Raw genomic sequence first — 16,143 nt, 5'->3', positions numbered from 1 at the left:
CTTTCAGACACATACACTGTTCCCCTGAACATGATCAAGCAAATGCAGTGCCATGTTTAAGTATATATCAATGATTGTACATGGGGATATTTTTAGGTAGAAGAACATCACTTATCCTCTGCAGAAGTGCACAAAAAAGCTGTTGAATTTTGTTGAGAAAAAAGTATCTTAAATAGTATGTAGACCTAACCTCCTGGACATTAACAACATGTGTAGATGTGTAGTGCAGCTACAGAAGCTGAAGTGTATTTTTTAATTGTCTTAAATGTGAGTTTATCTTAACATTGTTAAAATGCGTGGTGCTTTGTAAGAGCGAGTTCCTCACTTGCTGGTTGGTGATGTACACGTATATTAATTGTGGCCTATTTGCATTTTATTCTGAAAGTATTGTTATTTGCCCTCGCTGGTGAGGCCTCTTTTGTTCCCCGCCGGAACACCGTTTCCATGAAAACGTAAACAAAACGGGCACAGTCCTGGGCAGTGATTTCCTCAACACACTCTCAGCTAACTTGCGCATTAAACCAGGATTGTATACCACCGGAATGGACTTGAACAATGTCAGGCGCGTGTCCTCCGCGGGCTACCGGCTACCGGAACGAGCCTACGGGACCAGGCCGATAACGACCCAGCAGCCGACTGACAGGACGCGCCACGCAGGCGCGGCGTCCGCGGAGCCGAATCTAGACAGGCGCGATCCCGTTAAACAGGACCGAGTGTGGAAAGAGGCGGTGAGGGGCGAGAGGAGAGGAGTGCAGGAGTGGTGAGTGTGACGGTCAGATAATCACTGTCTTGGTAGCTAATGATGATGGCGGATGACAAGACTTTATTACTATTATGTTGATTACAAACTAAAATGTTGGAGTCCATTGAAGTTGTGGCAGTATTGATCACTGAGGCTATACTGACCAATATGTGGCCCACAGGGAGAAGAAGTGGAACTTTCTCAGGAACTATGATCAGATGGTAAGGACCGAATGTGTTTGAATTTCACTAATATTGTTGAGATTCCTAAGAACTAACGTTATATCTAATCTAAATCCTTTTTTCCGGCTCTCAACCTCTTCAATCAACATGCTCTAATATCTTTCTTATTTAACCAACAGCCTGACACCTTAGCTATTAAATGTGCATGACACATGGGAAATATTGACCACTAGTAGTGTAATAACAAGTGACTACACAGCACAGAGCACTGCACTTCCTGTAAATTATTTATAATGGTACACCAAATCTGTGTGTGCGTGTGCGTGTGCATGTGCGTGTGTGTGTGTGTGTGTGTGTAGGGCCAGCTGAAGCCGGAGGAGCCTTTGCCCTGCTACGTGTCGCTCTTCTCCGACCGCGTCCCCAACACCAGCAACCAGCTGGTCGGCAGCAGGCTGTCCTCTCCGCTGGGGAGCGACCTGGTGAGGCTGGACAGGCTGTCGCTCTGGAGCCACCACAAGTGCCTGCAGGACCCAGAGATGCTGCCCGGCTAGACCTGTTCACCCGAAGACGGGTCACTTGGAGCTTAGATGGATTTGGCATGGGGGGGGGGACACACACTCGCCATAGCTCATACTTGCTGATGCTGTTAGAATATATTATATTGTTGGGGTTAAATTGGTTTTATGTTTTTTTATGTTTTTTATTCAATTTTTTAAAAAAGCGGTTACATATTGTTACATGTTTACCAGGAACTCTAAGCCACAGTTCCACATAATTATATTCATAATTTGTGTTATTTTTACTATGATGTAGCTTACCTGCACGTTAACGTGAGTGACAGTGTCTCTCAGGTTGTTGTAGGCCTACTGTTACATCTGCTTTATAATACCATTGTGTATGATGTTATGTTCTAAACTGCCCCTTTTGCAGTGGCGGGCCGTGGATTTTATACCTGGGCCTTCAGTGCTGTTCTCCACTTCTAATAACCTCATTATGACGTCACAGCTACGGGTTATTATTTGTTTCGTGTAAAAGCCGCATATTCACATAACACTGCAACATTTGACAAATGAAATAAAATGTGCAGATACATGAATACGAGCATGACGGGACGCTGCGTCATTAATGGACAAAATAGTCCAAATCAATGTAACACAATGACAAACTCACAAGCGCAGTCGCACATATTCATATGACAACAAAGCAACAAATCAATCCAGCAGACCTGCAGCGGATCCACGCATTCCACCACACGAGCACGAGCCATTCAAATACTATTCATAAAAACGCTACGATTGACAAATGAACAGTAGAGGTAAACAAACGAAGTTCACTTACCAAATGCTGTCTATGCTGACAAATAGTTTAATCCCAGTACATCAGTTCCAGTAAGAAGTCCAACCGGATCTGCCGCCGATCGGTTGTCCGTGGTCCGCCGCTGTTCGGTCGTCGTCTTCGACCGACGTTCGGTTGTCTTCCGCTGCCGGTCGCTTGTCCGTCTTCCGCGGCCGGTCGGTGGTCCGTTTTCCGCCGCAGTTCGGTGGTCGCCTTCGACCGCGTTCGTTCGGTGGTCGTCTTCGGCCGTGGACCGGCGAAGGGCGGGCCGCGGTTGTGAGTTGTAGATCCACTCGAGTCTCTCCAAAAGTACCGACGCTCAGTTAAAATGAAACACATTCCCAGCCATAACATGTGCAACGCTTCTGACGCTGCATAAAAATCATTTTCCTGGCTGGGTCAGGGCTGCTAGCTGTGGGGTCGTTTCTTACTGTCCAGTTTGTTCAGAAATGTCTTTCTTGAGAAAAGCGTTCCCAGTAACTCCGCCACTAAATCCGTTTCTACTCCTTCCGCCATTTCATATTAAAAAAACAAAGCTAGGTAAAATGTCTTTCAAATATTTCCACTTGAAAGCTCTGCTAGCGATCACGTTTCGCGGGCACATAGTCACGTGCCCGCCCACTGACCAATCACAGCACACTCTGCACCTTGCTGGCAGAGAGGCATCTGGACTCTGAGCTGACGTAACTAGGCCTGCAAACTGCTCTGGTGGGGCCATGAATCCCAAACTAAAGATCTGATTGGTTGAATCAACAATATCGTCCCCATTCACTGCACATGGCAGCACTGGGTGAGTCTGCAGGCTGGGGCCTCTCTTCTTACTAGAGACACAGAGGTGAAATCTGATTGGATAAAAGCTCTACTTACAACAAGCTGCACTGGAAGCAGAGCAACTGAGGAGCACAGTAGCTGTGCAATGAGAAAATAAGATAATGGGAAAAATATTTTTATAAATTATAATACATATAAGAAAACATTAAATGTATTTAAGAAAACATATTAAATTATAAAATAGCTATAACTTTGTGATTCTGTTTAGGCCAGCAGAGAAGGCTTTGCAGGCCCTAACGGCCCGCCACTGCCCTTTTGTCTAAATTTGAGGAAGAAATGTTGGTCCCCAAACGAATTGGAAACGCTTGTATGATCTGGATCGAAGTCAATGTCTCATTCAAATAAAGCTTTCGCATTTTATAGTCTGGGTGTACTTGACTGAGTTTAAGTTCTAGATGACACCCTGTGTTTAAACAGCACAGCAGATTATACCAGATCGTGCATGTAGCATTTGAGTAGTAATAGTACTGAGATGCTTTCCATCACGAGACCTCAAAGTGTCACCTAGTTTCCAACATGTCGAAAGGCAGACTCGTTTGAACCAGAAGACCGGAAGAGAGAGAAACATCTCATGTTCAGGACTTCAAATACCTTGATCTCTAACGTGTGTGCTCGGCTGAGCCAATCAGCGTTCAGTGGATGTATGCGGAAGTGAAGTGAAGAACAGCGCCGGCTGACACGAAACATTCACAGAATAATAAAGGGAATCAAACAACTTCCCCTTCAGAATAAGTAGTCTAGCTAAGGCTAGCTTACTTCAAGAACAATTTGGAAGTAGCGTCGCTTTTGAGACTTACCGTACATTCAACATTCAAATCTCCATATTTTGCATTTAGATTTTACAGTTTTACTGCATGAAATATTTTGGCTCGATAACATTTTTTTTAAAAAGCTCTATTTTCTTTTACTTGGAAAGTACCAAACGGAAGAGTCCTCTAAATGAATCTACCTTGACGGTGGTGACAGCGCAGCAGCAGCATCTGGCCGTCACTTTTAGCTAAATCCTCTGAGATCTGACAGTCTAAAGCTCATATCTAGTTATTTCCGTGTCTGGAAAATGTCGACCGATACGCTGTTGCACGCCGCCAATTTCAGCACGCTGTTCGTGTGCATGGTGCTGAAGTTCCCCCAGATTTTTGCACTGATGCGGGCGAAATCATCGGCTGGAGTCAGTCTCAACAGTCTTCTCCTGGAGTTGGTCGGGTACGTTTGCGAGTTTTTCGCTAAACGCTGTTGCTACCTTGATGTCAAAAGGGAAGTTCATTGCGACCTATTTAGTAAGGTGTGCAGTGCATTACTTGCCAATATTCAATGCTGGTGTGGCTGTGATGTCTTCCTGTTCCTCACGTGGTGCTATGTGGGAAGAACCCCGCCACCAAACTCCATTTCAAATGTTTGTCATTTATTATGTCTTCGGTTTAAGGTAAACGCAAACACATCCTAGGACGTGATGTGAAACCACTACTGAATCCCTGATATGTATTGGTAAATTCGGCACATGTTTGAACCACCATCTACCCTTTTTAAACAAATAAACCGTCATGAAAGCTATATTATTGCTGTAGCCTACTATCCCCACTGCCCCACTGTTTGCCTTTGGCGCAAGACATGAGTGAAATGCACCGATTCTTCTTGGTGCGAGTAAGAGTATAAGAAAGCCAGTTTCTGTTCTAGATGTGCTGTAATATAGGACATGCACATTAGACATCGTCTCCAGGAGTTTTGAGGTGCACCGTTGAAAAGCTGTTTTATAATAACACATAATCCCACCGTGGAGGCTTAACACTGTGGCCTCGGTTGGGTCCGTTTGTCCCAACATGTGTGTGAAGCAGTGAGGATACCTCCTTGTGTCTGCAGCAGAAAGCACAGACAAAGAGCTGGGAACAAAATCCGCCTTTCACATTCACAGCCAGCTCCACTTGGATCATGTCTGGTTTGGGTGTGTAAGGCTGTATGTATACCATTTGTCAGTGTCCCCGGCTCTCAGGGGCCGGTGCCTGGCAGTAGCTGCACTGTTCCTACATGTCTCCTCTGTCTGCTGTCCCTCTGCACGCTCCAGTGGAATAGCCAAGCTTTAAACTGCACTTATTGCTATGTTTATACAAAAATAAGTAATTTTATGGCATCTCCACTCACCAGGTCTCCGTCTTGTTTGCTTTTGAACATTGCTTGAATGTTTTTCCTCTTCATCACTGAACATTACAGCGCCGTGTGATAACCTGACGCCATTGTCTGCTTCACAGGTTCATCGTTTTTGTAACATACCAGATGTACTATGACTACCCACCTCCAACATACCTGGAATATCCCATCCTCATTGCTCAAGGTGAGCAGCTGGAGTCACATGACGTCCTTCAACAAGGCGTCATGTGTTTACGTTGTGTGCGATTGTGATTTTGCAGGCAGTTATGGTATTTAATTTAACCATGAGGTAACTCATATTGTTACAGCAAAAGCAGAGCATCAAAGTGACACGAGTTCTAATATTCTAATATCTGTCCGAGTTCTAATATTCCATAAAGGGGTTTGACCGAAAATCGATAGTGAGTCATGTGAGAATGATGAAAATACTAACTAAGGACATTAACTCCGGTACTTTACTCAAATACACACTCAAGGTTCTTGTACTTTGCTTGAGTTTAGTTGTTTTCGTGCCACTGTCTGCTTTTTACTTCACTATATTTATATGACAGATTAGCTACTCTACAAATTTCGATTTTTGCACACAAAACATATGAAGAGTTGATGTTTGTCATGAATTAAAGTCCCAAACTTCAGCTGAAACCAGTAGTCCATTAATCAATTATTTTGATGGTTTTTAAAAACATTTCATGGTTCCAGTGTCACAAATGTGGATATTTGCTGCTTTTCCTTTTACATTTTTTTTTAAATAATTGTGACTCACTGCACTGGGCTGAGCGCTGGCTGAGTTCCAGTAGCTACAGACGCTCACTGAAGGCCGTCTCCGGAGCTGCAGCCCGCTCTCCTCCCGGCAAAGTAGAGTCCCAGCGGCGGGAAGTTAGTCGTGAGGGAAGGCGAGGTGCGCTAGCTAGCTAATGCCCGTCTCATCGGTGGTCTGATCAACAGTACATTATTTTTTTTTAAGTCATGGAGCACAAAATCTGCCATTTTTAACAGCATGTCCCCAGAGTAAATGACACCCACGACAGCTCATATCCGCACGAGGAGGCCTATTCCCGTCATCTTAACGACGGCGGACTCCGACATCTTGTGTGCAGCAGATAGTAGCGAGTTTGTTAAATCCCGAGATGTTAGTTTCTCAGTAAGTTAACAAACTGTTATTGGTACCCGTCAAAGTGAAAACCCAGCCCCGTGAGACATGCAGCCAACTGCCCATGTGCGCGTCCTAACCCGCCCTGTGTGTCCCCCAGACGCCATTCTCCTGCTCCTGATCCTCCACTACAACGGCAGCCTGCGGCAGAGCCTCCTCTACACCTTGCTGTATCCTTTCATCACCTTCTTTTTCCCCCATCGAGAGTCGGAGAAAATCAACGAGCCATTGATAATTTTGTCGATCCCTTTTTATTTATTTTTTTTACAGTTCCGTGATATTGCCTTGACGTGACGCGCTCAGGTTGGTCGGGGGCTGGAGGCTCCTCACTGTGGAGAAGTGGATCGTAGACTTGGCTATGGTAATGAATCCGTAAATCACAAGTGCCAGCATGTCACAGACTGAGCAGAGAGATGGGGCGTCAGCAGTATAGATGGGTGTGGAGAGGGCGGTGATTCTGCTACCTAAAAGTTTTCTACAGAGAGTGTTGGATATGTTTTAGCTGAATCGTAGAGTTGATACTTGAACCGGCAGGAACACTATAGAGAGACCGGGTCTGACCATCTGCTCTCTTTCAGAGCCTGTGCACCTTCATCAGTGCCGCCAGTAAATTTGTCCAGCTGCAGAGCCTGTGGAGGTCTAAGGACGCTGGGCAGGTCAGCGCCCTCACCTGGGCTATGGCTACCTACACGTGTATGGGTGAGTGTCACATGCTGGACGTGAAAATACCATCACTGACACTTCAGAACAGATTCACTCTATTCTTGATTCTTGCTGTTCTGCTTTCCCACCGGCCCCTTTATATCGGTGTCTTTAGCTACCAAACGCTCCGCTATGTTCACCCGCAGTTTGTCGGTGGACAGGTTAGCGACACGGCGGGAGCTGTGGTGCTGACAGCAGCTAAAAAATGGCGGCAAATAGAGCGGTGAGAATGAACTGGAAGAGTAGCTGCAGGCTGTGAAAAACAATGTGTAAATCACATCCTTTATTGTGCATCTATGCAAAAAAGACAAATGTTTTTTGTATTTCTTTATCAAAATCAATCATTTCTTCCTGTGTTAAACCAAATAGAACGACAGTCAATCCACAACTTCACATCACTACTGACGGAGGTGTGTGAGGAACTACCAGCCCTCTGTAGCTCCGTATCGCGCTGCGCTCTAGAGCCCGCCCACTTTGTACCGGTCCAATCAAATGCGCAGGATTTTTATTCAAACCCTTGTCGCAACTTCACACAAAGATGCTAAAAGCTACCAGGAGATTAATAAAAACATTTAAATGCCGAGGAATTTCATTAATGGCAGGTTTTTTTGGGAAAGCTTGTGCTCGCTGGTCGCTCCCTAAAACCCGTATTGGCGACGACGTCATGCCTTTATGGCATAATTGAGTGGTACCTTTGGAAAATGTCTCATTAGAATCAATTAGTCCAGGTTAATGAAGGCTCATAGTGGACAGGGACACAATGACTACCTATCTCCTCTTTTTAAATAGCACCCTGTTATTTGGCCATCCCTCGTGTTTAGCATTCCTAATGAAGTCAGAAAAAGCGTAACTAATTTGCGGAGACTTCCTCTTCTCCCTGGAGTGGCCCGTCACTGTAAACGCTTCACACCATGAATATGCAGAACGCCGTTTACCCCGCTCCGGATTCATCCAAATTAGCAATTCCACACATCATTACCCGAATATCGGATGCTCCCTTTAACGAGGATGTCGTTGACTCGTCTCCTCTTCTGTTTCAGCGCGGATCTACACCACCACGGTGACCACCGGAGACATGCAGGGTGAGTCAAAGGGAATTACAGGTGGCTGTGGGGGAGGCGGAGTATCCCAGACGGAGGATGTTCTACCACTCTCCATAAACGTTTCAGAAGCAAACTGATTTATTTCCCTAAATAACCATCATCACTCAACATGAGTGAGTTATTTGTTCTGTTGTGGTCTGGTGCTTTGCTGGGAGGGACAGGATTTAGAATTCCTTTAGACTCTACCAGTGTGGCGCATTAGTCAGTGATCCATGCATCCGACGGCAAAATGTTTCTGTACAACAGAAGTACTCAGCATTGTTACTCCTATGTCGTCAGGAAATGGAAGGGGGACATGAACCAGGATGCTGAAAGGGTTAAGGCATTTGGGAGACTCTGCTATTGCTAACGGCTAACAGGCCAAGTGTGCACGGTGACGAGGAGGGAGGCAGCACAATACACCCGGATGAGTTTAGAAAGGGTTCAGTTTAGGGCCTCCAATTCTTTTGTTTCCATTTCTGAAGAAGCTACAATTTCTGCAGAGGAAATCAGGATTTCATCTTTATTTTAACTTGCATCGTCTTGATGTTAGCGTGTCTGAATCCTTAAGTTCTTATGTATAAATATACATATCTAAGTTCAGATGAGAGAAAAAGCCTTTTTAACCATTTTAAATCACATCTCTGGTCAACTTGTGCACTAACTTATAATAATAATAATATATGCAACAAAAAAAACATTTATTTTGTATCGAAATCCAATCATGTTTACTTCCTGGAAAACAAAATGAGTGCTTTCGTAAGCTAGTACCAACCAATCATATCATGACATCCAACCACCAGTTTACAACTTTCAGTTCTGTATGGCGCTATATTCTATACCCGCCCACCTTTTAGCGCTCCAATCAAATGCGAAGGATTTGATTTACGTCCCTCTTTAACCGTCACACTCACATATTCCGTGTCCCTGAGGGATAAACTCTAACGTCACTAATAGAAACCTGTCTCCTTGTCTCAGTTCTGGTGCGGTTCGTCGCCATGACTTTGCTCAACCTGTGGGTGCTGCTCACCGTGCTCTTCTACCAGAGGCACGGCAGCAGCTCCAAGAAAGAGGACTAAGCTTTGACAGCCAGGGCCCTGAGACCCGGGGCTCACTCCCAGCCGAGCGAGAACCGGCTTACTGCGGACACACAGGACTGACTAACGGTTATGCAAGCAGCTTTTGTAATACTGACCCGTTAAATAATGTGCATTTTAAATATCATTACCTCAGTATTGAACCCACGTATCATTTCTTAATAATAATATTCCAGTGATGTGTAGTGAGAGCATTTTCATACTGTATGTGACAAAATGTAGCGTTCCTCCTCAGGATATGAAATACTGTATTTTTCTGAACTATTTTAATAAATCAAACATTCAAGCTTCTTACACTGTGGTCATTTCAGTCTCGTGCACTGTTGTGCATCTTTTACAGAATTCTACTTTCCAAGATTTTATTTTTTTTTGTCTTCAAGGCAGAAAAATAATCCAAAACCAAAAGGCACATCCACATCTTTATTGTTGAAGTTAATTATTATTATAATAGAGCCGTTTGGTAGCAAACATGCATTCTGGATGTAGAGCCCTTTAAATACAAAGTGGACAAGGCTGTATAAATAATAGTGTGCACTGTATGGCATGTAAAATATATATACTGTGTATATTTATATGTATAAAACATGCTTCTTGGTTAAAGGAGAGCACTCGGTACACGCACACACACACACACACACACAGTTACTCCCCACCTGCTATGTAAGCCACATACACAACAATGTGCCCAAACTCAGAGTTTGGTTACTTTTAATACAAAAATATCAGGACAAACACTTTTAGAAAAACTTTCAACGGAATAGTGCGGCTCAGTATTTGGACTCATGGGATGTGATTGCATACCTTCATTGTTTCTGCTTCTTTAATTGGTTCAATCCAAACAAACACTACATTCCTAACAGGTGGAGGCGTGTGGGTGACGGCACTGAAGTGTGAGGCCTGAAAAGGCAAACACATGCAAGTTCACTCAGAGTAGTTTGGTGACGAGAAGGGGACTTCGGTCAAGTATATTTGGATATATAGAAGTAATACAATGCCTGCGTGTCTCTGGTGAAGAACCAGATGTACATTCAAACAAGAAAAAGGATCAGAGAAGCAGTAACGGTGAATTCAGTAAACATTAACCCCTCCGAACTCGACAGTGCAGGTTTGAAACATTGCGGGCCTGCGTGGACCTCCATCTAATGCCACCCGGAGCGGGACTCGTGCACGCTGTGACCGTTTCTGTGGTCACACGACGCCGACAAACCGGTGATTCAGAGCGGAATCCAAATGAGAGGCATCGGGGTGGGGATTATCTGACGGCCCCAGACTTGTCCTAGAAGTGTTTTGTTTTTTTTTGCTTAAGTGCCTCATTCAGGATTTTCCGTGACCCGTGTGGACACGCGGTGTCTGGAAGCAGAATCGTGGGAAGCGAGAAGCTACAATCAATACGTAAAAAAAAGGCGAGAGTAACAGATACTGTATCTGAGATCTGAGTTCAACAATCTTAGCTGCGTTCAGCCGACACATTTTCTGAGTGTAGTGTTCCCCTCGTTAAACCCTTCATATTGTTCACAATCATTCAAACACAATGGAAAAAATACATATATATATATTTGGCCACAAGAATCCCCCACAGAAAGGTGGTTTGTCTCCGCTGGGGTCCTTCAATCAGACAGTGTTGAGGTAAAGTGTGTCTTGTTATAAGAGCTCTCTTCTGTTCTGCGGGAGCTCAGCGAGCTACTCGAGCCGTCCAGCTCGGTGAACAGATCACCAGGTGACTTGTGCTAGTCCTTACCGCTTCGAGTGCCTGGGAAAGAAGTTCAACACAAAAAAAAAAAAGGAAACAAGACTTTGTGACTCTCACGAGGCTGAAGCACGACAGGGCGGGTTGTGGAGAAGCGACGTGGAGTTCAGTGTGCCGATCTGCAGACGGAGCGTTGTATAGTCTTTGACTTGAGGCGGGCACACCCCCCCCCCCCCCACCACCACCACCACCACCTTGATGACACGGCGCACTCTCGGAAAGGTTAACTGGAGGGAGAGAGAGGAACAGTTGCAAGATTAGTCTCAGCAAACATAAGTTTCGGCACAGAGAAAAGTGTTCTCAGTGAAGCTCCTACTGTATGTGCACACCTGTCAGTGAGACCTTACGGTAATAGAGTAACACCAGCGGGTCCTCTATGTATCGCTACCAGATCTCTTCCTGGCTTCTTAGCCCCCTACGATTCACCTCAATACTGGGTTGGGTTTTTTTTTTTTAAAGGACATTTTACAGTTCAAAAATAAATGTGGCAGTGCTCTCTGGTGGACAAACTACATAATGCAGACGGCTACTGAATTACTGCAAACGTATCTTTGTGCTGCAACTCATCGGTAAACACAAATCACAGCTATATCGGGTTCATAACGAAGCCCTGAGTAGAAAAATAAATGAAATAAAGATTTCTCTCACGTATTCATGACTGAAGAGCAGATAAAAAAAAGAAGAAAAAAAAAGAAAGATTGCCAGGATAATCTCCCCCCATTCTGTGAAACAGATGACTAGTGTTTGTTGTTGTAATACTCATCTCGTCCACCAGAGGCTGAAGTGAACCACTAGCCCGTCATGTTTTCTTACAGATGTTTTAATGTATCCATGTGCTCTAAACACACGGTACAGATAAGTGATGTGCACTTTCTTTCTACCTGTTTTCATACATGAATGAGGCAAAAAGAGTAACTCGGAAAGATCATCCAAGAAAACATGTTCCTCTTCTTCTCAAGTCACAGAAACAGGAGAGATTTAGACCACACATTCTTTTCTACTTCTGTAGACTATCATTAAAAGGGAACATTGTATTATACAATGTTCTAAGAACGTTCTAAGTCTTTTTTTATTTATTGCAAACAATGATAAATTAACTGAATCTTAAATACACAGATGAGATATATTTCACTCGCACGAGTACATGAGAAACAACGGTGATACATTGTTTTTTGACATTTTGCCTGTTCGGCCACTCAATGAATTATGCAAAACCATAAAAGTGACCAAGTTTCAACCCAGAGGACATTTGGTTTAAAACACCCAGTGGCATCAGGTGAACAGACGAAGAACCCCCCCGACAAGCACATGCACCAACATCCCCACCACTGCCACCACCACCGCCACCACCACCGCCACCACCACCACCACCAACCAGGGACTGTGTCTGAACAGGTAGTGCAGAAAGACACGGGCTGTAAGTGCACGTACACACACATTACAGGGAAACGTCTGGGCAGAGGAAGAGAAGTCATTTGTACCGGTGTCCGCTGTGGGATTCTTCCTGCCTCGTTTTGAAGCCATTTGACCTGCGGGGGCTGAGGTCAGAGGACATGGGGTCACCGTGGGGGAGACATCATTGAGGACATGAACAGGAGGATGCAACTAGAGAACGGCACCTTGCTTTGTACAGACAAGGCTTAGACTTATCTAGTTGTTGTGCTCGGCTTCCACCCTGAAGACTAAATGATGGGTCTCACGTTTTTCCAAAAGGTAGAAAAGTATAAGCAGGAGCCAATGTTTGAATCACAGCAGACTGAGGCAGCAGCTGTGTTAAAGAAACCGCTTTCCACTGCCACTGCAATCAACGCACAGCACAGCACAGCACACAGTGTTACCGCAAGTGGTCATCAGAAATGAATAGAGGAACAATCGTCATCGATATCATCCAGGGCCCAGTGCCAGTCCTGAAGACCAAAGTCCTCCCATCTGAAAGGGGAGATTAGTTTTGACGGCCAGATAAAAACAACTGCGCATGCATACCTGGTGTCCAAAAAGAGAAGATATCCTGAGACATCAGAGATTGGCCAGGAGCCAACAGTGGCCGATTTTTTTTATTTGACAATTTTGAGGCCAAAAGATTCTGGAAACTAAAGTACAATACGGTGGGATTTGTATTCACTTGCATTACAGGCAGAGCTGGTAATCACCTTCAAAGACATTTGGGATATTTCTGTTAACAGCAATCATTGAGTCAAATGCTCTTAACAAAAAATAAAAAACAACAAAAAGGACTGTAATAAGCCCGACCAATCATTCGGCTTGGATGTAATGATTGGACGGGCTCCCTGTCTCTGCACTCATGACTCGTCACCGGAGTCTTCCACAAGCTGCTAAGTACTAACATGTTCGTTGTTTCCATTCGTTATGACATCGTTTTGTTCATAATGATAATTTGGGGGAGTGGCTTTGGAGCGAGGCCTGAAGGGACGGTCTTTGTGTTGTGACTCGGCAGCTTTCTTGCTAGATTTTGCTAATGCTGCTAGCTACTGTAATTGGTAGCGAGATGGCAACACTGGGTTGGGTTTTTTCGGGATGGGTCGTTTTATAATCTAGCACACTCTTGCTAGTTTCTCATGATTACCAACCCTAGCTTTAACTTTTAGCGTTCCTTCTTCCGTTTGTGTGGATCCATTGGAACAGTAAGTGTTGTGATACAGTCCAGTTATATGATGCCTAGTCTAGGGTGATCGTTACACGCGAGTATTGCTATAGTGTGACCCATGATACCGTCTCAACTCAAGCCTGTATGCTGATGGTCAACAAGGTTACTTTCTCACCATCAAAGACATTTTATTTTTTCAAGCTTGTCTGAAAAGCTAAAGCTATTTCAGGCGTGAGCTCTTGTCTGCTTTGCTACCTGCTTTTGCTGGTGGGCAGCTGTCGACTGGGCCTCCTCATGGACTGGCTGGGCTGGACCTTCATGGAGGCGCGTGGCGAGGAGCGCGCAAACTGCTCCGGCGGCAGAGGCTTCTTGGGAATCTTCTTGACCAGTCGGCTCACCCACTTCTGCTGCTCCTCCTGGGACACGGCCAGCAGCAGCAGGTTCTTGGCCGAGGACACGTCGTAGTTCACTGGTTGGCGGGAGAGATTGCGCAAGAGTTATATTTACTAGCTCAATCGGTATTGCTGAAAAATTCCAATTTATTTTTCACGTCTGCAAGCAGCACCGACGTGTTGCCCATAGATCTATGTGAAGCTGGCCCACCTTTGCATGGAGCGATGATCTCCTCCTTCTTGTCCATGTGGTCCTTGTGGCACTTGATGTGGCAGCGCCGGCACTCCAGGGCAGGCGGCGGCTTGAACATGTTCCACAGCGGCTTGGTGCACGCCTCGCAGTTGGCGGGGAAATGGTAGAGAGTGGGGATGAACTCGTGGCCCTTGTGGCAGATGTAGCTGGACTTCTCCCCGCTGGAGTCCACGGGGAACTCTGGCTCCTTTTTGCTCTCGCCTTCATTAGCATAAAGAATCTGGCCAGTCGATAGAGAACGGGGAGGATGAGGAGGAGGAGGATTTTTTTTCTTTGCTATGACACTCAACAAACATCACATGTTGGTTATCCGGACATTCAAGACATCAGAGATCAAATTAAGAATTCAAATAACAAAACCATCGAAGAGCTGCTGAGACAGACCTGGAATATCCTGGGAATCTCTTTGGCGTCTGCGCGGTACACGTCTGTTTGAGTGACGGGCCTCACGTGGAAAAGTTTGCTGTGTGAAGAAAAATAGCAACGTCCCCTTATCACAGCGATATCTGCACCTCAGTTCAACAACAAATGCCCCCCTACAGGAGACCACACGAGTCCCGGGTTGTCTTCGGGTGTTATACTCACTCTATATCGAGCACCATGTAGGGAATGGAATGCTCTTTGTCTTGCTCGTTGTTGTAGAAGAGAATCTTCTTGCTGCTCACTACAACATACTACGGGAACAGAATGCACGCGTTAGGGGTTATGTTAAATTGAAGAAATACTTGTAAATATATATATATAGATCATTCATGCAGCTTTCGCTCTCTTGATACCTTTTTCTCCCATCCAAACTTCTTGGTGTTGTTTCTTACAGGGAGAGAGAGCCAGCCCTCCAGTCTCATCTCTGAGCGGGAGAAAGACAGCAAAGGAGCAAGAGATGAGGAGGTTACAGTATGTGAGCTCGCTGATCATCTGAAGAGTGAAACCTCCATCAGATGTGCAGCTTTAAAAAGTAAAATACGTGCTCACGTAAACACCTGCTCTGGTACAAGGTCTAATCCACTTCTTTTTTTATATCTCTATTTATTGAATGAAAGTGCATTTCCTGCTAACTTAACTTTACTACATTTGGTGTACAGCAGAAATAAAGCCTTTTTTTGTTTCATTCAAAACCCAAATCCTCATCTAACTTGCGTCTTAAAATAGTTTTTCACATAAAATGAGTTCTTGTATTCCCACCGAACCTTCAGGGTACAGGGGTCACAATATATAGGTTTTTATAGTTCCATTTACATCACCCGGTGGTGGAGCTCTCACCTGCGTACGCGTCATCGGTATCGAACTCCGGCCCGCTGCTGACGCTGGCGGAATCCATGGATTGAACACTGAGCGTCTGCAGGAGGTTCCTCAGCTGCTCGATGTCGCTGTCCTTGCTGTCCAGGGCCATCTGCAGCTCAATACGCATCTGGCTCTCATCAGACAGTTGCTGCAAGTCAAGAGCAACAGTCAAAGATACTGAAGACGGAGGAAAGAAACTGTTGTTACTCAAGAAGAAATATGTTCCACATTCGTGCCGAAGATGACATCATTAAAGAGGAATGATGAAACGCCATCGGAGACGCGAGGAAAGCAAACGGTGCTAACTGTTCTACTGACCGCCTGCATCTCGTTGATCTCCCTCTGGTATTTGATGATGCTGCTGTTGAGCTTCTCCTTCTCCGACCTCAGCTCCAACTGCAGCTTCCTGTTCTCCTTCTCCTTCCGCCGCATGTCGGTGTCGTTACCGCGGCGACTGCCTACGCCTCGGAGCTCCTTCCTGTTCATGATCTCTGCCAGCTTGTTGACGGCCTGCGGACGGACACGAGTGGCACAGTTCGTGCTTTCAGCGCGTTTTCATAGTTTCAGGATCTGAGTGTACGTGAGCGAGTACAAATGAAGTG

At 45.2% G+C, this 16,143-nt stretch overlaps 3 protein-coding genes across 4 annotated transcripts in view; 2 read left to right on the top strand and 1 right to left on the bottom strand.

Annotated features, from left to right (window-relative positions):
• Positions 1-542: 542 nt before the first annotated feature.
• Positions 543-1,475, top strand: cimip5 (ciliary microtubule inner protein 5; the record flags this gene model as incomplete). Its single annotated transcript, XM_079174738.1, has 3 exons — positions 543-760; positions 924-963; positions 1,284-1,475. 3 exons carry the CDS (start codon positions 543-545, stop codon positions 1,473-1,475), a joined length of 450 nt encoding a protein of 149 aa, XP_079030864.1.
• Positions 1,476-3,819: 2,344 nt separating this feature from the next.
• slc66a3 (solute carrier family 66 member 3) lies at positions 3,820-9,548 on the top strand. Its single transcript, XM_079175308.1, has 7 exons — positions 3,820-4,293; positions 5,334-5,416; positions 6,483-6,552; positions 6,686-6,743; positions 6,961-7,081; positions 8,125-8,166; positions 9,145-9,548. The coding sequence occupies exons 1-7, from the start codon at positions 4,148-4,150 to the stop codon at positions 9,243-9,245; spliced, it is 621 nt and encodes a 206-aa protein (XP_079031434.1). The 5' UTR covers positions 3,820-4,147; the 3' UTR covers positions 9,246-9,548.
• Positions 9,549-11,215: 1,667 nt separating this feature from the next.
• Positions 11,216-16,143, bottom strand: part of rock2a (rho-associated, coiled-coil containing protein kinase 2a) — a 32,847-nt gene continuing 27,919 nt past the window's right edge. The window contains exons 25-32 of one of the 2 annotated variants that reach the window (XM_079175258.1): positions 15,860-16,051; positions 15,521-15,689; positions 15,037-15,107; positions 14,846-14,934; positions 14,645-14,723; positions 14,219-14,480; positions 13,871-14,084; positions 11,216-11,237 (exon numbers count right to left, since the gene is read on the bottom strand). In XM_079175258.1, coding sequence (XP_079031384.1) covers positions 11,234-11,237; positions 13,871-14,084; positions 14,219-14,480; positions 14,645-14,723; positions 14,846-14,934; positions 15,037-15,107; positions 15,521-15,689; positions 15,860-16,051 — 1,080 coding nt within the window. In that variant the 3' untranslated portion in view covers positions 11,216-11,233. Of the gene's footprint in view, positions 11,238-12,434; positions 12,940-13,870; positions 14,085-14,218; positions 14,481-14,644; positions 14,724-14,845; positions 14,935-15,036; positions 15,108-15,520; positions 15,690-15,859; positions 16,052-16,143 lie in introns of those variants that run through there. The other variant, XM_079175259.1, reaches the window with a different exon arrangement.

Source organism: Pholis gunnellus, assembly GCF_910591455.1.
Source record: "Pholis gunnellus genome assembly, chromosome: 15".
Taxonomy (NCBI): Eukaryota; Metazoa; Chordata; class Actinopteri; order Perciformes; family Pholidae; genus Pholis; species Pholis gunnellus.
Note: the sequence above shows the minus strand (reverse complement) of the source record. Positions and strands in the feature narration are given on the sequence as shown.

Bases quoted from the DNA above. Each gene is read 5' to 3' on its own strand.
- slc66a3 (XM_079175308.1), top strand. From the start codon at position 4,148: ATGTCGACCGATACGCTGTTGCACGCCGCCAATTTCAGCACGCTGTTC. The intron at 4,294-5,333 runs GTACGTTTGCGA...TCTGCTTCACAG, and splicing joins CTTCTCCTGGAGTTGGTCGG to GTTCATCGTTTTTGTAACAT. The intron at 6,553-6,685 runs GTATCCTTTCAT...TGACGCGCTCAG, and splicing joins AGCCTCCTCTACACCTTGCT to GTTGGTCGGGGGCTGGAGGC.